At 48.1% G+C, this 21,142-nt stretch overlaps 2 protein-coding genes across 10 annotated transcripts in view; one reads left to right on the top strand and one right to left on the bottom strand.

The window, feature by feature from the left end:
* Window positions 1-21,142, top strand: part of LOC309345927 (gilatoxin-like) — a 25,764-nt gene extending 4,622 nt beyond the window's left edge. The window contains exons 1-6 of one of the 9 annotated variants that reach the window (XM_081869412.1): window positions 4,685-4,699; window positions 9,890-9,977; window positions 10,705-10,858; window positions 13,840-14,084; window positions 14,450-14,586; window positions 20,542-21,142. In XM_081869412.1, the coding sequence (XP_081725538.1) occupies window positions 4,697-4,699; window positions 9,890-9,977; window positions 10,705-10,858; window positions 13,840-14,084; window positions 14,450-14,586; window positions 20,542-20,736 (822 nt within the window). In that variant the 5' untranslated portion in view covers window positions 4,685-4,696 and the 3' untranslated portion in view covers window positions 20,737-21,142. The other 8 variants (XM_081869416.1, XM_081869415.1, XM_081869414.1 and 5 more) reach the window with 8 other exon arrangements.
* Window positions 490-5,721, bottom strand: LOC309345952 (vomeronasal type-2 receptor 26-like). The gene is made up of 3 exons (XM_081869470.1): window positions 5,217-5,721; window positions 3,680-3,803; window positions 490-2,036 (listed from the first exon to the last, which is right to left on the bottom strand). The coding sequence occupies exon 3, from the start codon at window positions 2,032-2,034 to the stop codon at window positions 1,117-1,119; it is 918 nt and encodes a 305-aa protein (XP_081725596.1). The 5' UTR covers window positions 2,035-2,036; window positions 3,680-3,803; window positions 5,217-5,721; the 3' UTR covers window positions 490-1,116.

Here is a 21,142-nt window from a genome sequence, read left to right as displayed (position 1 = left end):
AAGTGGGAATACTAGTGGTTGGTCTCAGGTAGGATGCTTGCATCTTCAGGGAACCTGCCCAACTGTCTGAAACTGTGGAAAGCCCCTACCAGTTATTGTAGACAATGATGAAAAAGATAGACCAATGGTTTGATTCAGTATAATAATAATAATAATAATAATAATAATAATAATAATAATAATAATTTATTATTTATACCCCGCTCATCTGGCTGGGTCCCCCCAGCCACTCTGGGCGGCTTCCAACAAAACACTAAAAAACAATAATCTGTTAAACATCAAAAGCTTCCTTAAACAGGGCTATAAGGCAACTTCCTCCCTTCCTCCATTAGAGGTCAAGATAGTGACTTGGTCATGACTACATAATGAGTTTGTGTCTGAAGCTCAGACATGTTGAGTGGTATCCAGCTAACATGTCCCACTAGGGCAAGGATTTACACTTCCACAATGGAACTTTCCCCAACTCCCCCACAACTAAATCTGGACTGGGGTTCCCCCAATCCTCTGGTGCAGGGGAAGGAGAGGTAGGAAAGTTCTGTTGTGCAAGTGAAAATCTTGGCATTGATAGGATGCGTTAGTTGGATATAACCCAATGTGTGCTTCACCCCATTATGTATAATGCAATAAAACATTGGGGCAGGCTTCACAGCTCTCCACATGAAGCGCTCACTGAAGTGGGATTGTAGTGGGCAGAACGGCACCACACAAAACCACATCCATCACCCACACGACTGTTAATAAAGGAGAAGCTTTTGGCAGCCACCACAGTTTGTGCCTGGGGTGAGGGTTGAACCTTTCTCTATTCTGCTTTCAAGCTGAACTTGTGAGCAAGTTCATCACACTGAGGATCCTGTGAAGGATCGGCCTCTTGAAAGTTCAAAGCAAATCAGAATGTTTCAGATTCACTCACATGTGGAAATATTTGCTGACAAGGTGCTCTTTTCGGTCTTATCTGGCTGGAGCAGAAGGCTATGCCAGTTGCCAATGAAGATGTCGCCAAGTGAAAACACACTTGGCTAATGAGATAAAAAACGAAGAGAGACTGGCTTGCCCAATCTTCAGATATCCGAATTCTGGCAATCAACCACACAACATGCAGTATCTCAGTCTCCAGATTTAAAGCTGTTGCACTCCAGAGTTTAATTTCCGAGTGAAATGCTCCCGGCTGTTCTGATCTGGCCGCAGCAGAATAATATAACACTTGGGGAAGAAGATGCAGCCTAGTAACCCAGCACTGGAGGCCAAAATAGAGAAGATCTCCACAGCCACCATATATTTCCCTTTGGTGCTCAGGTAGCTTGGGATGAAGGACGCCCAGACGCTGCAGAAAACCAGCATACTGAAGGTGATGAACTTGGCTTCATTGAAGCTGTCAGGCAGCTTCCTGGCCAGGAAGGCAACCGTGAAGCTCACCAAAGCCAAGAGACCCATGTAAGCTAGGATGCAGTAGAAGGCAGTGACGGAGCCCTCGTTGCACTCAAGGATAATGTACCCAGGCTCCGAGCGGGTATCAACATCTGGGAATGGGGGAGAGGTTCCCAGCCAGACCACGCAGATCCCAGCCTGGATGAGAGAACAGAGCAGCACAAAGCCATGGGCAGCTCTGGGTCTCAGCCATTTCCGCATTCTGTTCCCCGGCTTTGTGGCATTGAAGGCCAGAACCACAGTGATGGTTTTGGCCAAGACCGTAGCAAGAGAGACTGAGAAAATGAGGCCAAAGGCTGTCTGCCGGAGAAGGCAAGTCTCCATCCTTGGCCGGCCAATGAAGAGCAAGGAGCAGAGGAAGCAGAGCATCAGGGAGGAGAGGAGGGTGTAGCTGAGATCTCGGTTGTTGGCTTTGACTATGGGAGAGTCTCGGTGTTTAATAAAGGTTCCGAGCAAAAACATAGCCAAGAGCGAGAAAGAAAGAGCAGAGGAAGCTAAAGCAATCCCCAGGGGCTCGTCATAGGACAGGAAACTTAGGTTTTTGGGAACACACTTGTTTCTGGCTTCATTTGGATAGTAGTCCTCTTTGCATGTCTCACAGCGGTCCATATCTGGAAAACACAAATTGAATCTCACTACTGACCACATAGACCCATGCATCCATCTTTTGGATCAGATGAGTTGTGCTACAGCCTGGTCCCCCCAGAAGCCCAGTGCCGGTAATAGCATTTGTAACTTTAGTAACTTTGTAACCTATGTAACTTATGTAACTTTGTAACTTATGGGACATGGGTGGTGCTGTGGGTCAAACCACAGAGCCTAGGACTTGCCGATCAGAAGGTCGGTGGTTCGATTCCCCGTGACGGGGTGAGCTCCTGTTGCTCGGTCCCTGCTCCTGCCAACCTAGCAGTTCGAAAGCACGTCAAAGTGCAAGTAGATAAATAGGTACCACTCCAGCAGGAAGGCAAACGGCATTTCGGTGCGCTGCTCTGGTTCACCAGAAGTGACTTAGTCATGCTGGCCACATGACCCGGAAGCTGTACCCCGGCTCCCTCGGCCAGGAAAGCGAGATGAGTGCCACAACCCCAGAGTCGGTCACGACTAATGGTCAGGGGTCCCTTTACCCTTACCTAACTTTAGAGGAATACAAATATAAAGCTCAACTGATATATCTACCCTACCTTTCCTAAGCTAGGTGAAACAGAAAAGCCTTGATCTGAGTTTTGGCTGGTTTCCAAGGGAAAAATATTATGCACTCTGTGGTCACCCCAGGGCATTTGGTGAACTGTGAGGACGGTCTGATCTAGCACAACTCTTCTTATGTTCTCATGATCTTCGCCCATGCAATTACAAGTCCACATATCGTCATGCCCCATCCTATCTCTGGCCAACAACATACAGCTGGAAGGGAAAATTCATACAAGGTGAAGGCAATCATATTGCTCCAAAGAAGAAACCAAAAGTGTGCAGAGCTTTGGGAAGGCAAAATACCCTTTGACAAAACTGTGTAAATGCTGACCATTTTTCTATAAATATACTGTTTTTAACTCCTGAATTTCTTGCTCCTTAATAATGTTAATTTAGGTATAAGTAACAATTTCCCAGAGCTTGTTAAGCTAATATTTAAGACATAGTCATATTAAAACTCTCCACTTTGGGACAACCAAACTTTTTGCTGCTGCAATCATACAGGTAAAAATATTTGTAAGTTATGTTTTACTGACAGTGCAGTACAGTGGTACCTCGGGTTACAGATGCTTCAGGTTACAGATGCTTCAGGATGAGAACAGAAATCACGTGGTGGTGGCGTGGTGGCAGCAGGAGGCCCCATTAGCTAAAGTGGTACCTCAGGTTAAGAACAGTTTCAGGTTAAGAATGGACTTCCAGAACAAATTAAGTCCTTAACCCGAGGTACCACTGCATAGTTTAACGACCACGACAACAGTAAGTATAATAGTATCATATATTGAAATGTTGTTGATAATAATTTAAAAACCATTTCCCATTTGGCTGGTGAATGGAATGCCATTTCCATAGTCTTCCTTGATGCTACCTCTAAGTGACTTACCAGATTCCAGCCCATCAGTGCTATGCACAGGTGGTTTATGCTAGGAACATGCATACATTATTTTACCCTGAGTTGGATCTAAGATGAAAAATGTGACTATCAAAACAAAAAGCAGAGCACACAGAGAACACAAACATAAACTATATATGCTTGTATAGTCAAACAATGCCTTGGCCACATTCTTACCAATTTGGTTGGAGATCTGGCCAGGTAGGCACCGGACACATTTGAAGCAGCAGGTGGGCCTTCCCTTTTCAGCCACTTTTCTAAATCCAGGGAGGCAGCTCTCACTGCAGATGGAACGCGGATGCTAAAGAAGCGCAGGAGGGAATGCGTTTTTTAAAGTGGCTGTTTTGCAGACTACGGCATTCAACTACGTATTGGCAGATTCATACTTGATTTGGCACACTTGCACAATGAGCCCACTTCCCCAACAGATTGGGCACTGCGTTAAGGAAAATGTCAGGGCAATGCACAACCTCAGTTTGCACTATTTAATTGTGGAGGACTCCCTAGTCCTGAATGGGGTAACTGTGCCCCTGAAGGACCAGGTGCACAGCCTGGAAGTCATTTTGGACTCACAGCTGTCCATGGAGGCGCAGGTCAATTCTGTGTCCAGGGCAGCTGTCTACCAGCTCCATCTGGTACGTAGGCTGAGACCCTACCTGCCCGCAGAATGTCTCGCCAGAGTGGTGCATGCTCTAGTTATCTCCCACTTGGACTACTGCAATGTGCTCTATGTGGGGCAACTAATCCAGAATGCAGCAGCTAGACTGGTGACTGGGGGCAGCCGCCAAGACCACATAAACAGCCTTCAGTATACCTGAAGGAGCGTCTCCACCCCCATCATTCTGCCCAGATGCTGAGGTCCAGCGCCGAGGGCCTTCTGGCGGTTCCCTCATTGCGAGAAGCAAAGCTACAGGGAACCAGGCAGAGAGCCTTCTCGGTAGTGGCGCCCGCCCTGTGGAATGCCCTCCCATCAGATGTCAAATCTGTCCCAATTTCTAGCAGGGACAGAGCTGTGTGTGCCATGTGGCGTGCCTTGAGCCTCCTTGACTAACCAGCTGGCTGCCATCAGGTGTTGCACAAGCTGCAGGAGCTGTTACCCTGAACAACTAAAAGAGGCTCCTGGGAGGCTGGAGGAACATCGCTGGAACAATTCTTGGGTTGGGGCAACTGACTAAATGTTTTAAAAGGTTTTAAATGGTTCTAATTTTGGTTCCTCTGCTTCGTTTTTGTTGGGTTGGTGTTGGATAAATGTTTAGCTGTGTTTGGCAATTATTTTAAATTGGGTATAACTGTAAACTGTTTATTATTGTTATTATTATTATTATCAGTATTGTTATTGGTTTCTATTGATTTCTTGGTTGGTTTGTTGCTTGTACAGGATATTTTGTTTTTAAAAGGTTTGTTGTGTTTTTATATATGTTGTAAGCTGCCAAGTGTTGCTGTGGAAACACAGCCAGATGGGCAGGATATAAATTATATAATTATTATTAACCACTCTGAGTTGCGTGAGGGTAATAGGGATCTCCCAAGAACTCACAGGACCCTTAGCAAACTACAGTTCTCATGATTATTTGAGGGAAACCATAACTGTCTGAAGTAGTATGATACTGCTTTGAATCTATAACACACATGGGGCCTTGATCCATCCCCATAAACCACCCACCACACCTCATTTGGGTGGAGCACCCAGAGCAGAGTCTTTCTTGAGTCTCACCTGCCCTAATCGTTCCTTCCAGACCACCTTAGCATCGTCAAAGAAGAAGTCTTGGCCATGGTGCTTCACTCCTCCAACTTTCACACTAACCAGGGAGATGTTAGGGAGCACGATCCAATTGAAAATATCATAAGTAGCTGTGGAGTCTCCATTCTCATCAAAATAAACCTCCTCTCCAGCACTGTTATTGAATCGGACCTTCTTCAGAAACGTGTGGAGCTGAGGGCAGAGATTGCAAGGGAGGGAGAAATCTCTTCACTAACGTATGATTTAATAATTATGACTGCCAACTGATAGAAGAGCTTACTTAAATAAACTGACTGTTCCACATTTAGCTAGTGAATGAATTAATTTATTAATTTTGGTCACAGTTCCAGCTCACAAACAATATCAGGGGAATCATAAAACATGATAAGGGTACATTCATTTAGCAACTTGATTCATCAAGTTTAAATTAATATGAATATTGTAAAATGTGACTCTGGTGCATGTTTGTGTTAGTGGCTTGAAAGCCAGAGAGGGCATCTCCCCCTGCTGTGTTTCAAACTGTGCTTTTAGCACGGAGAGATGCCGGAAAGTTCTGATGGATTTATTGCTGTGTAAATAAACACTTTTAGAGATAGCAACGAACTGTCTCTGGACGCAATTTATCCCTCTATCTCACATTGACGGCAGGACCGCTGCAACTCTGTTTTCCTGCCCAGGTCAGCCTCAAGCCTCAAGCAGAACTACGCAGGGAAGCGCTGACTGGACGGCAGGATTTAATTGCCACACAAACTGCACTTGCGGAACAATGGTCTGATCCAGGATATATTTAAACCGTATAGTGCCTTTGCTAATGCAATGAATGAATATCTATTCAAATCTATGGGTGGGCAGGGCCCACTGACAGTGTCAGAAAGGGGGGTTGCAGCTAATAGCCCTGTGGAGTCAGGTGATCTGGGGAGCCAATGAAGTCCCTCTTGGTCTCATTTAAAGACCTCTCCTTGGAGTGGCCACCATCTTTGGCATTGTTGAAAACTCTCTCCTGCCTCAGATATATTATTTGTGTCATAATACCTGCCATGGGGGTAGAAGGCCTTTTCTCCTCCTCCTCCCTCCTCCTCCAGTATTATGGTATCTCATTTCCAACAGTGCATGGGCTACTGCATAGACCGCATTGTAAATGCTGTAGCTCTGCCACACGGTGTTGATATCAAAAACTGAAACAGGAAGGCTGTCCAGTCGTTCCCTTTCAGTGCATTTTCTTTTCCCATACCTTGGGACTGAGTAGGGAGGAGGCATCAAACAGTCAAAGGCAGAACCCCAGAAATGCTTCATGAAAATATCGTTTGGATATTTTTTAGGATTCACGGATCGAAGGAAGTCTTGAAATTGTGGGATTTCCGCCTTATGAACTGCAAAGGACAAAGCGCCCTGGAATGGATTTGAGTCTGGGTTGTCTGGCCGGGGACCTACAGTAAAATCCCACTGGGCTGTGATGATCCAGATCTTGCCTCTCGTTCGGAGATTTCGGCTGAGAAGTTGTAACTGAAAGAAGTGACTGGTGCTGCCGTAAAACAAAGTCACATTGGCTGAGGACTTTGTGAGGACATCTTCCATCTTATTAATGGTTTTCATAGCCAGGCTCTTCCTGTTGTACATCTTTAAGATAAATTCAGTGCAAACTCCATTTTTCTGCATTTCACTTTCCAAGACCTGGAGGAACTTCTCGCCATTATCGTCACCTGTAAAAACTACTCCAATCCACGTCCAGCGGAAGTGAAGGATCAGCTTGATGATCCCGGTGAACTGAGCCAGGTCACTGGGGACTGTCCGATACAGAAAAGGGAACTGGACCTTGTCACTCAAGATGGGATCAGATGAGCCATAACTGATCTATGGGGAAAATGAGGGTATTTGTTGCTGGTTTATATTGTTTTTGAGTAGGAATAGAACCTTCCAACCATTTTGTGGTCAAACTGGAATAGTGTCAAACATTAGCTGGGGTAAAATCTAAACCTGGTTCTCCAGCAGTGTAACAATGGTGTTCTACTAGTGAATCTAACACTGGCTGCATGTCTTGCATTCCGCCAGTGTAGTGAGGTTTTTGCTAAATCCTATAGACCCTCAGGTGGATGTAGCCCAAGTCTGTCTTCCTTCCTTCCTTCCTTCCTTCCTTCCTTCCTTCCTTCCTTCCTTCCTTTAATTATCTTTAATTATGCAAAACAAACTCCAGACAATTTGCTTAATTTACATTATGTCATTTGGTCACACATGTCCTATTTGCTTGCTCCAATATTTTGAAGTCAGAGAGGGTTCAGGTACAGCAACAGAGCACAGGGCCAAACTCACCTGAGGTACCTTGGAGTTCTGCAACATGTTGCTCATCTCAGTGGTCGACTCAGATGTCAGAGCCCCAATGACGGCTGCCAGCTTGCTCTGCCCATGACAGTGATAGTTGGGGACGGTTTTATCCTTTGGACTTTTGCTGACCAGGCTGTCATAAGACGGCCTCCCGTAGGAGTAATAAAGATCATATGCGCTGGGAGGCAGGGGGAGCACGGAAGGAGTCCAGTTCCTCTCCGATAAAATGCTAACGGTGGCCTCATGGTTCTTTCTCATGTCGTGACTATCCTCATAGAGCTGGAATCCCAAGGAGACATTGGGAAAGAGATGAGAGTCCTTGTTGAGTTCTTCCATTGCAAACACAAAGGCCAGGGTGTGCTGGTAGTTCTTCTTGAGTTTTCTGCATTGGGACAGTGAACCTATTGTGAACTGCCCTGGAAATTCGTGTTTTAAAAAGTAAATTGTAAAAAAAGTACGGTAAATAACCTGGAAAAAATATTCTCTACAGAAGCTGGGCATTGCTGCTTGCAGAAAACTTTAGACCATTAAAAACAGACAGACACTGAATCTCTAGCAGCATAATATACAGGATGAGTCCTTTACAAGAGGCCCCGTGGATACAGAGTACACATGTTCCACAGGGCCTCTTTAAAAGACTCACCCTGTATTTTAGTAAATTTGAAATATTAGGGATTTGTGTCTGGACTCACTGACCCCACACATAAAGAAATGTCCTTCAACTATATGCCACTGAAGAAGACTTTATAGGTCGAAACACGTATGGCATGCTTTCTGAAATATGTCTGTTGTGAGCAATCTTCACCTTCTGGATTTCAAAGTTTTGAGCAACAATAACTTTGTATTTTATCGCTGTGGTTCAGTTAGCATTTGAAAGACATACTCAGCCAACATAGTTAGACATTTTAGAATATATTTATGTGATATTTCACACTGTGTCTACACTGCAGTGTTGTGAATCCACATAAAATTGTTCATTCTATTGATCGCTAGCCATAGACTTGCTTTTGTAAAGTTTTTCAATTCTTTCACACCTACATGATAGAAATATATCCTATGCACTTAGGCCTCGACTTCATTCATTCACTTGTATGTACTGATTGCTCGAGAAACCACTTCTTATCTCATCTGCGATAACATCATAGACCTGAGTCTGGCTACACAAAGATTGATAAATTCAGACGATACATTCTGGTTTCCTGAAACAGTGTTAAATACTTACTGACTGACTGTTGCAGAGGAGAAAGGCTGTGGAGCGCTTCGGAATTGTTCTTGTTCACCGCTTAAAATATTCTGGGATAAAAGACCACCAATAATATGGGCCCCGTCTCTAGAGTAGCCTTCCGTGTAGCTTTTCTTAGGAGTACACAGGGTTTCCTCTCTCATAGCCACAGCAGTGGGGAAAAGCAGTGTGATAAGGATCAAGGACAACATAAGGGCACAGTCAGAGGGTCTGAGAGAGCAAGTTCAATGTGGTCCAGCACTGCAGCGGCTCTATTCTGAGCCCTAGGGTGGGTTTACAGCAAGCAAGGTGGAAGATATTTGCTTTGTTCTATAGACAGAAGCCTTGTCTGACATAATAAGGGCATGTTTACACCCAGATTCCTGACCCTTTCAACAACTCTCATTCTTGTTATTGCTTACCAGAGTCCCCTCTGGGTGGACCTCCTTGCGTTGATCATAGTCATTGCAGTGATTCCACCTCCCTGCCCAACGCAGATGCTCCCTGCTGTGGCCCAGCTTCTTTCACAAATATGTTTATGCTGATGTGCCCTTGTACTGTGGGGACAAGGAATGAAGCAACAGTATGGAGCACCTGTGCCCGCACAAAGTTCCCTGCAGGCTGAGGTCATCTTCAGAGGCCTTGCTCTGGCCCTGCTCCATGTTCCTCCAACGTTGGAGGCTGAACCGGAGTGCACTGGAAACACTGACCTTTTGTTGGTGGTGATTTCACCACAAGGTCCCAGGGTGGGTTGCAAATACAATATTAAATCAGTTAAGATGTACTTTGTTAACTTAGTGAAATCAGTGCCCCATCTTTGAGGTTGCCATGAGACGACATCCTGTTTTGCCATTCTAGGAGGAAAGTACTGGCTCTGCTTCTGTTCAGATTAAGTCCAGGGCTTTTGCTTATTCTCTCTCTCTCTCTCTCTCTTTGTCAAGCTGCCTAGTTGAGCCAGGTGTAGACTGCTGAGAACGTGGCACCCGCTGGACACCTGGGCTGTGACCTCGGGGTGTAAATAAAACAAGGGAGTCGAGGCGCTGAGCCAAAAAAAAAACTTGCATCACATTTTCTTAATCACAGAACTTGTTCTCTACTTTCTAAGGTAGGCACAGACACTTCGCCACGGAGATCTGCTGCTATGGAACTCGCCAAATCGCTGCGCATCTTTCTGTTCCTCCTGCTATCTTTTGGTAAGAGAACTGGTGGCAATGTGATGTGGATCTCGGAGGGGCGGTGGTGGTCTAGATGCGTCATAGCAACACAGGAAGCTGCTTTCTCCTGAGCCGGACCATTCGTCCATCTAGCTCTGTATTGCCTATGCCAGCGTTCTCCAAATTTGTGTCTTTATTGGGCTGCCTTTCCAGGTGAGGCCCACTGCCACAAGGTCCTATACACAGAGAGGCTTTGTATTTATGGTCAGCCACAGGTGGAAGGTATTTTTATGCTGTTTTTTGTTGTATTGTTATTATTACTCATTTTATATTAGCCTGCCCCTTATACAGAGACCCAAGAGATTGCTTTCTGAAAACCTTTGTTCACACAAGCAAACAGGTACACCCTGGCGTTTATTTTGACTGACAATAATAGCTTTCTGACATGATGCTCTCTGTGCACTGGCTGCAAAAATAGAAATAAATCAGGAGACAGGAGTTAGATAAAATCTCTATAAATTGTTGCGATTCGAAGGTTTAATTTGAAAACAAGCTGGATTTGAGTTTGTTGATGTCTCTGGTGACCTCTCTATTACACCATGGATGTTGGCTCATCTTGTGGATGTATGTATCTGTATAGTTTTATTGGTACTGTTGTTGTGGGTTTGTCCTGGCCTATGGCTAGAACAATTTATAGTGATTGATGGGTATTCTAATGAAGAACGTTGGTCACCATCCCAGTGAGCTTTCTTGGTCTGTGTTGCAGTGTCAGCACACCGTAACCGGATCATTGGAGGTGAGGAGTGCCCTACAAATAATCATTCTTGGCTCGCTCTGCTCTACGACTCTGACACGCTTCTGTGCTCTGGAATGTTGATCACCCCTGACTGGGTGCTCACGGCTGCTCACTGCTACATTTGGTGAGGAAAATGTATGGTAAAAATCCATTGCCAGGTCTCTGGCTATGCTTCAAGGTGCTTCTTAGGATCTTTAGCGATCAGAGTGTGTGTTTTGAAGGGATCTCATAAGGGCAGAGCTTTGCTTTTACATAGCACCATTGTCAGGCTTCAGACAATCCGATCCCCCTCCCTCATGGGTGGCAGCAAGAAATGGGAAAAGAAGTTCTTACCAAAGGTAATTTATTCAATATTCACAGAGAGAGGCGCATGATGGCGCCTCTTAGATAATGGCGTTGCTCCGAGTAAAGTCCCACCCCCTCCATCTCTCCTATTATACGCCATCCCTATCCAGCTCACCTGAGCTTTCTGTTCTACTTTCAGTGCACGCTGGACCTGGAAGGGGGTGGTCTGGCATGCTTTCCAAAGACACTGAATCTGTCAGCTGTCTCTCCCCTGGTGCTTCTTCCTCCTCCTCCTCCTGCTCTCCCAGTATTTTCCAGCTTCTCCTTGCTGCAGCCTCTGAACTATGACCTTCTGCAGACCACTGTTCTAAATCCACACCATGTCCCTCTTCTCTGGGAAGTGCAGGAGGAAAGGGGGTGGTCTCCACCATTCCTCCTCAGTCCAGTCCCTGACAACCATAACAGTTCACCATGCGCATTACGGTCACATCTAACGGGCATTGAGCTTGTGCAGTTTCAACCACACATGGCTGAAGGCAGGCCAGTGAGAGAGCTTAAAAGTTCTTTTTGCACCAAACCAGCTTGCAGTTATCCAGCATGGGAAGAGCTTTGAAGCTTTCTCTGCCTAGCTGACAGGTAAGGCTTGCTCCGCAAGCTGGTCCTGGAAGGCTCTTGCAAGATCTTGCAGTGCTGTGCAAGCTCCCACAGATCTCACACTAGCCTCCCTCTGGGCAGAACTAGAATTTGTTTACTTTGTTTACTCTATTTATCTATCTATCTATCTATAATCTATCTATCTATCTATCTATCTATCTATCTATCTATCTATCTATCTATCTCTATCTACTATCGATCTATCGATCTATCTGTCTGTCTATTTATTTCCTTATTGACTGTACAAAATCAACACAGAAAGTGTAAGCACAAATGATTAGCTACAGACAGAACAATTCTGAATATTCAGTATATAAATCTATTCCGTAACTCGTTTATTTATCTGTTATTCACTTAGAAAATATTTAAGTCCTACTGTTTTACCCCGCATTCAGAGAAACATGTGTGAGTGGTGCAGACAGATCTGATTAAATGAGAGCCAGTGTGGTGTAGTGATTAAGAGCGGTAGTCTCGTAATCTGGTGAACCGGGTTCACGTCTCCGCTCCTCCACATGCAGCTGCTGGGTGACCTTGGGCTAGTCACACTTCTTTGAAGTCTCTCAGCCTCACTCACCTCACAGAGTGTTTGTTGTGGGGGAGGAAGGGAAAGGAGAATGTTAGCCGCTTTGAGACTCCTTTGGGTAGTGATAAAGCGGGATATCAAATCTAAACTCTTCCTCTTCTTCTCTTCTTAAAAAAAATTAAAAAAAAATTAGTTGGCTCTGACTCTGGCTCCACCTGGTGGTGGCCTCCCTGAGTTCTGCCCTACCAGTCTCAATGGGCATCAGTCACCACTGCCCAGTGCCACTCTTTAGGTGTAGAGACAGCATCTGTAGTAATGCTCACCCCCAACCGCTTGCCCCTCCCTTCTCCTGCCTCTGCTCTCCGGCCAGGCCAGGACGCCCAGGGCAAGGTTGGCAGGTGAAATTACTTTTTACATAACAGAACAAGTAAGACCCGGTAGGGCTGCCACCACTCCCTCTTGTCCAGGGGACTCCGAATCACAACCCAGGGAGCAGGCTGCGACCCATTTAACCTGGCTGTCCCCCTACTCCACAAGCTGCATCCACAGACTTGCAGGCAGAAGTTCTACGGTAGAGCGTAACCAAGCGTAAGGCTAGGACTTAGCTATTCCCTCCGGAAAGGCACACAACTAAAACAGTTTCATTCTTAAAAGGTTTATTTTAAAATAACATAAGAAACATGCTAGAATAGCAGGCACTCTTTTGGGCGTTACAGATAAGAAAAATAACAAAGTTACATAGTATAGCTAACTATACATACTCACAGGGTCTAACACAAAATAGGATAGCTGACATTCTTTAGGAATCTGCAAGTTGAAGGCTTTTGAAGATCTCCATTTCAAAAGACGAAATGACGGCTATTTACGATGGAACAATAGAGCCGGCATCTTTGCGGATTGCAGAGCAAAGGCAGAGAGCGCAGATCAGGATAATTCCCTGATCCTTTATTCACAATTTGCACAAGGCGTCGTAACTTTCAAACCAATCATAAGACTCAAATTATTTTTGAATACACCAATGACCGGTTTGCTGGTCAATTATTTTACTTCTTGACACAAACTCCAAATCAAAGGGGTTCCTCCCTTTCGTGGAAATTAGCCAGAGACACATTCCCAAGCAATTCAAGGACAGATAGCATCACTGGGAGGGGGGGAGAGGTTCACACTCTCAACCTCAGGTGTTAGTTCTTAAATCAAGACTTCCTTGGGTTCAATAAAGCTTTCAGCTGAGGAGCCAACTAGTCTAGGGGTTAAAGATACACAACTTCTTTCCCAGGGTCCCTGTGGCTGATGAAACTCCCACAAGGCTTCACTCCTTTTACTTGACCAAAGAATAATTTCTAAATAATACTAACTTTACTACAGCATCATTGCTTGGCAACACCTATGCACAAGAGGGAGATAGTGATAGTCTAGAAGCACACAAAATCTTTAGATGAAACCAAAATTCTACGGATGAGAGGGGGGTAGAACTAGGGCAGCCATGTGCCCGGCTTTACAGTGGACAGTCCTTTATTTGAAGATCTCGCCAGCTTCAGGCCAGTATCCATGACAGATATCCACTCCAAACAGCAGTGAGATCAACCTAACCATTCAGGCCTTGCTTTGAGAAACTCCTGTGGTCTTTGCTTTTTGTCTTCTAGCGGAAACATCCAGGTAAGGCTCGGAGCACACAACAAAGACAACTATGAGCAGTTAAGAGTCAGCACGTTGAAGAAATGCCCCGGTGACAATTGCTCGTGTTTTACCGACGACATCATGCTGATCAAACTGAACAGCTCTGCTGACATGACTGAGCGTGTGTCTACCATCGACTTGCCCTCCAGGTGCTCCCCGGTGGGAACAGATTGCACTGTGATGGGCTGGGGCACAACCACCACTCCTGAAGGTAAGTGCTGTTGGCAGAGTAGCAACCTTGCAGCTAGGAAGCTGACTCCAGAGAGCAGCAAGGTAAGGCATTTGTCAATACATCAAAACTGGCAAAGGCACGGCTTCTTCAACAAGACTGCTATCCTCATTTTACACAGAGCACCTGGGAAGGTTGATGCCAGCCTAAGAGGATGCTTGGTTTGGATTCTTCGTCCTCACAATTTAAGTGGGCCCACTGAGCTTGTATGCTCCAAAGTCTCCAAAATCCTGGAGGTGGCACTGCACATAGCCAGATTTGTAAAAATGAGACTATCCTTGTCCCCTGCAAATGTGATCTCTCACAAACATCTAACTAGACAATCTTGGCTTCCATTTTGTTTTCAGAGACATATCCCGACGTTCCTTATTGTGTTAATATTACAATATTTGACAACCCTGTGTGTGAAGCGGCTTACGGGTGGGAAGTGACCGACAACATGTTTTGTGCAGGATACTTTGACGGAGGCAAAGATTCATGCCGGGTAAGAATATGCCAATTGTGGGCAGGATTGCTAAGTAAGGATCAGGCCTGATGGGGTGGGAATGGGGGAGCCTGAGGCTTAAAATCTGTTTCCTCAATGTGCATTTCTGTGCTTGCCTTCTCCATGTATGGTATTATTACATAGAGATGTTGCTTCTCATGCCATGGAACCAGTCTCCCTTAGGAATTCCCAGGGTGAAACTCATGGCCACGTTGACTGTGGCCATAGGTAGTGCCGTTTTTCTAGAAAAAGAGGTCCAAGAACTCATGAACACCTCCCTCTTTCTCTTAGAATGGCAATGGCGCCCACCTGAGAGGTGCTGGAACTGAGTTCCTGTGAGTTCCCCCTGAAGAAAAGCCCTGGCCATAAGGTCCTTTTGTCACACACATCTGTGGAGCTGTCTGGAAGCCTTAGCAGGAGAAACAAGTGGGAATGTGAATGGCAATAGAGCAAACTGGGTGGAGCTGGTTTACGGAGGGTACAGCTAGCAATGGTACTATGGTTGCTTCCAGACTGCCATGAGATTCAATCACATACCAACAAATTCAGGCCGTACAATTAAAGCTGTTTTGGCACTCTTGCAAAACACAGCTGCTTCCCCAGAAGATCGGACATTTTTCAATAAGGAAAGTGAAGGGAAAATACATTGGAAAGTGTGTGGTGATCCTTGTTTGACGCAACAAAGAAATCAAGATGGGTGCTCAATAAGTAGGCCACCTGGAAGTGAACTTTGCTCGGAAGACCAGTTGCTCGGGAACATGAGTAGGAGAGGGCTATCTGTGCCGCACCTGTGGACTTCCCAGAAGCATCTGGTTTTCCACTGTGCAGGGCTGGCCCAGGACATTTTGGCACCTGAGGCGAACCACAAAATGGCGCCTCCCTCCCTGCCAGGGAAGAATAATAATAATAATAATAATAATAAATTTTATTTATATCCCGCCCTCCCCAGCCGAAGCCGGGCTCAGGGCGGCTAACAACACTAAAACAATACAACATTATAAAACATTATAAAAATGAGTTAAAAACAAAATTAATGGCAACCATAAGCTAAAGTCTTGAAAAGATTGCCAAAGGAGGGAGTCAGGCTGCGCCCTAACAAAAGGCCAGGTGGAACAGCTCTGTCTTGCAGGCCCTGCGGAAAGATGTCAAGTCCTGCAGGGCCCTTGTCTCTTGTGACAGAGCGTTCCACCAGGTTGGAGCCGCAGCCGAAAAAGCCCTGGCTCTGGTTGAGGCCAGCCTAACCTCTCTGTGGCTTGGGACCTTCAAGGTGTTTTTATTTGAAGACCGTAAGTTCCTCTGTGGGGCATACCAGGAGAGGCGGTCCCGTAGGTACGAGGGCCCTAGGCCGTATAGGGCTTTGAAGGTTAAAACCAGCACCTTAAACCTGATCCTGTACTCCACCGGGAGCCAGTGCAGCTTGTATAGCACTGGATGAATGTGATCTCTAAGCGAAGACCCCGTAAGGAGTCTCGCTGCGGCATTCTGCACCCGTTGGAGTTTCTGGGTCAGTCTCAAGGGCAGCCCCACGTAGAGCGAGTTACAATAATCCAGTCTGGAGGTGACCGTCGCGTGGATCACAGTGGCTAGGTCAGGGCGAGAGAGGTAAGGAGCCAACTGCTTAGCTTGGCGGAGATGAAAAAATGCCGCCTTTGTTATAGCTGCAATCTGCGCCTCCATAGAGAGGGAGGTATCGAAGATTACACCCAAACTCTTAACGGATGGTGCTGGCACTAATTGCACCCCCGCAAGAGATGGGAGTTGCCCCCTCAGTCCCAAGTCGTCCCGTCCCAGCCAGAGGACCTCTGTCTTCGAAGGATTTAACTTCAACCGGCTCCCACGAAACCATCCAGCCACAGCCTCCAAGCATCTGATCAGTGTGTCTGGGGCCGAGTCCGGGTGGCCGTCCATCAACAGATAGAGTTGGGTGTCATCAGCATACTGATGGCAGCCCAGCCCAAAACTCCGGACAAGCTGGGCGAGGGGGCGCATAAAGATGTTAAAAAGCATCGGGGAGAGTATTGCACCCTGGGGCACACCACACACCAAGGAGTGGCGGGATGACAATTCCCCCCCAAGCGCCACCCTCTGTCCCCGACCAGAGAGAAACGAGCGCAGCCATTGAAGGACTGTGCCCTGGATCCCCACGTCGGCAAGGCGGTGGTCTAGGAGTTCGTGATCGACCATGTCGAAGGCTGCTGACAGGTCTAGAAGAATCAGCAGCCCCGACCCGCCTCGATCCAGCTGCCTGCGGAGATCATCTGTTAGGGCGACCAGAGCCGTCTCGGTCCCATGACCAGCGCGGAAGCCGGACTGGAATGGATCCAGAGCTGATGTTTCATCCAGAAACCTACCAAGCTGTTCAGCAACCGCTCTCTCAATCACCTTACCCAGGAATGGAAGATTCGAAACCGGGCGGTAATTGGATAGATCTAAAGGATCCAATGATGTTTTCTTTAAGAGCGGGCGCACCACTGCCTCCTTCAGTTCCCCTGGGAATGTCCCAGCGCCAAGAGACAGATTGATGATATCCCCCAGGGGGCCCCGCACCTCGTCTGGACACGCTCTAATCAGCCAGGACGGGCACGGGTCGAGAGGACAGGTGGTGGGCTTTCCAGCTCGGAGGAGTCTGTCCACATCAGCTGGGGATATCCAGTCAAAGTGGTCTAATACTGAACCCGAGGACAGTCGAGGGGCCTCCAGTTCCTTTATTGTATCCAAATTGGCAGGGAGGTCATGGCGGAGCAACAAGACCTTCTCCGCAAAAAAGCTCGCGAATGCCTCACAGCTGTGTGTCGAATTGTTATTTAAATTTGGCTGTCCTTCAAGGGACGTTAAAGACCGAATTATACTAAATAATTGCGCCGGGCGAGAGCTAGCGGATGCAATGGAGGCCGAGAAGTAGGACTTCTTAGCGGCCTTCACTGCCATCTCATAGGTTTTCATAAAAACCCTATAAGATGTTCTTGAAGCTCCGTCACGGGCACCCCGCCATACTCGCTCTAGCCGTCTGAGGTCCCGCTTCATTTTCCGGAGCTCCTCGGTAAACCAGGGAGCCCGGTTTCTGCGGGGTCGCAGAGGGCGCTTAGGTGCGATCTCATCGATGGCTGCCAGGAGCTGGGTATTCCAGGCCTCAACAAGCTCAGTCAATGAGTCGCCAGGGGGAGAAAGGTCCCGCAAGGCTTGACGGAATCTATCAGGGTCCATCAGCCTCTGCGGGCGAGCCCAAATTGGCTCGCCACCCAAGCAGGGTGGGGGTGGAACGTCAATCCTGGCTTTCAGAGCATAGTGATCAGACCATGGCACCTTCATTGAAGGAAACAGGATCACATCTATACCGATGCCAAAGATCAAATCCAGCGTGTGGCCTGCTTGATGTGTGGGGCCCGAAACAAACTGGGAGAGCCCTAGTGTCGCCATGGAAGACACCAGGTCCAGAGCCTGTGAGGAGGGAGTGGCATCAGCATGGATGTTGAAGTCCCCCAATACCAATAGGTTAGGGAACTCCAAGGCCCAGCCAGCCACCGCCTCCAGCAGGCCTGACAGGGTGGCTGCTGGTGTGCTAGGTGGCCGGTACACCAGCCAGACAGCCAAGCTCACCTCGGAGCCCCACACTAGGCCAACACATTCAATGCCGGGGATCGATGGCGAAGGTAGAGCCCTGAAAGAACAATCTTCCCGGATTAATAACGCCACCCCTCCCCCCCGGCCCACAGTCCGCGACTGGTGAAGGACGGAGAAACCCGGGGGCGCCATCTCTCGTAAGGGAACAGTATCCCCTTCACGCACCCAGGTCTCAGTCACACATGCCAGGTCAACCCCCTGCGAGGTGAAGAAATCTCGCAGGGTGGCGGTTTTGTTGCCTATAGACCTGGCATTGCACAACACCAGTGACGGAGGTGAGTAATCCTTGCTCACCCTACCCTCGTCTCTCGGGATGGGGCGCAGATTGGAAGGGGTACGAGCATATCCGTATCTCGATCCCCTTCGCCTATGACATCTGCCCCCACCGCCATACCTCCCTCGCCCCTGCACAGTAGGAATCCCAAGCCTAATATTCGCCTCCATTTACAGAATATAAAAACAAACAAATAAAAACAATTACATGAAAACAAAACCAATCCCCACCCCACTCCACAACCACCCAACCCTGACCCAAAATAAACCAAAACAAAAAAACCCTGACCCAAAATAAACCAAAACAAAATAAAAATACATAGATAAAAACCACCGCTTATGGTGGTACAACTAAGCAAAAAATAAAAACCGTTTAAAACATATAAAAACACTTCAAACAACCACTGCAGCAGCACTAGTGTCCCCCAAAGCTGCGGCAGTGGTAAGCGTGGGCCCCGCCCCCTGGCCTGATGGAAAGTGGGCCTGCAGGGGGAAGAGCCCTCCCCACAGATGCACGGCAAAGCGGCAGCAGCAATGATTCCAAGGGCTCCAATGCTGAGATGGAGTCTGGGGCCCGCCCCCAGGCCCAAGGTGGAGAATGGGCTTGCAGGGGGAGCGGTCCTCCCCAAGACTCACCGGCAAAGCGGCAGCAGCAGTGTTCCGGGCCTCCTTGGAGTCTTTTATGCTGGGGTGGAGTCTGGGGCCCGTCCCCAGGCCCAAGATGGAAAATGGGCCTGCAGGGGAAAGAGCCCTCCCCACAAACGCACGGCAAAGCGGCAGCAGCGATGTTCCAAGGCCTCCTTGGGGCCTTATATGCTGAGGTGGAGTCTGGGGCCCGCCCCCAGGCCCAAGGTGGAGAATGGGCCTGCAGGGGGAGCGGTCCTCCCCAAGACTCACCGGCAAAGCGGCAGCAGCAGTGTTCCGGGCCTCCTTGGAGTCTTTTATGCTGGGGTGGAGTCTGGGGCCCGTCCCCAGGCCCAAGATGGAAAATGGGCCTGCAGGGGAAAGAGCCCTCCCCACAAACGCACGGCAAAGCGGCAGCAGCGATGTTCCAAGGCCTCCTTGGGGCCTTATATGCTGAGGTGGAGTCTGGGGCCCGCCCCCAGGCCCAAGGTGGAGAATGGGCCTGCAGGGGGAGCGGTCCTCCCCAAGACTCACCGGCAAAGCGGCAGCAGCAGTGTTCCGGGCCTCCTTGGAGTCTTTTATGCTGGGGTGGAGTCTGGGGCCCGTCCCCAGGCCCAAGATGGAAAATGGGCCTGCAGGGGAAAGAGCCCTCCCCACAAACGCACGGCAAAGCGGCAGCAGCGATGTTCCAAGGCCTCCTTGGGGCCTTATATGCTGAGGTGGAGTCTGGGGCCCGCCCCCAGGCCCAAGGTGGAGAATGGGCCTGCAGGGGGAGCGGTCCTCCCCAAGACTCACCGGCAAAGCGGCAGCAGCAGTGTTCCGGGCCTCCTTGGAGTCTTTTATGCTGGGGTGGAGTCTGGGGCCCGTCCCCAGGCCCAAGATGGAAAATGGGCCTGCAGGGGAAAGAGCCCTCCCCACAAACGCACGGCAAAGCGGCAGCAGCGATGTTCCAAGGCCTCCTTGGGGCCTTATATGCTGAGGTGGAGTCTGGGGCCCGCCCCCAGGCCCAAGGTGGAGAATGGGCCTGCAGGGGGAGCGGTCCTCCCCAAGACTCACCGGCAAAGCGGCAGCAGCAGTGTTCCGGGCCTCCTTGGAGTCTTTTATGCTGGGGTGGAGTCTGGGGCCCGTCCCCAGGCCCAAGATGGAAAATGGGCCTGCAGGGGAAAGAGCCCTCCCCACAAACGCACGGCAAAGCGGCAAGAAGGGGTGGGTGAAGCTCTACATCAGGAACAAGGGGCGGGGGGGGATAAAGATCTACATCAAGGTCTGCTGCGCCATGGATCCTGCCGCCTGAGGTAGTTGCTTCACCTTGCCTCGTGGATGGGCTGGCCCTGCCATTGTGGGAAATGGGATGATGGGCTAGACAGGCCTTTGCACTGATCCGGCATGGCTCTTCCTACATTTCTTGTGATAGCTCATCATTTGTTCTCTCAACAGGGCGATTCTGGGGGACCTCTTATCTGTGGTGATGGAGGCCTCCAAGGTGTGGTCTCTTTGGGGGGCTTCCCTTGCGCTGAGCCTGGTGAACCTGGCATCTACATCAAGATCTGCAAATTTCTTGAGTGGATCCGTACTACTATAGCAGAGAATACATTTAAGTCTGGTGCCTGTAAGGATGGAATATTCCAGTAGAAACCTCTTGAGCAACATGAGGGGGAATAACTTAGCTGCAACTGCCTCCTTTCCTCCATGCCTTAAGACTGCAGGCCTAGGCATATTTTATCCTGGGAGTAAGACTCATTGAACACGGTGGTACTTACTTTAAGTAAACATGGAGAGGATGGTGCTGTGCAACACCATGCCCCACCTTGAAATCCTGATCTGGTACACATTTACTTAACAGTAAGTCACACTAAACCAAATGAGATCTGTTCCCAGGACAATGAGCATGGGTTGGTGGTCCTATTGTTGTGATGCATGAATTATTCCCTCCCTCAGTGCTAAAATATTGAATCTTCTGATTACGTAACAACCATCGTTTCCGTGCAAACTTTTTGCTCTGAAAGCTAACACCTGAAAAATAAAGTAATCAGCAGAA

This window comes from Podarcis erhardii (assembly GCF_964252035.2).
Source record: "Podarcis erhardii genome assembly, chromosome: 7".
NCBI classification, from domain to species: Eukaryota; Metazoa; Chordata; class Lepidosauria; order Squamata; family Lacertidae; genus Podarcis; species Podarcis erhardii.
The sequence above is the reverse complement of the archived record's forward strand: the minus strand, read 5'-3'. Positions and strand labels throughout refer to the sequence as shown.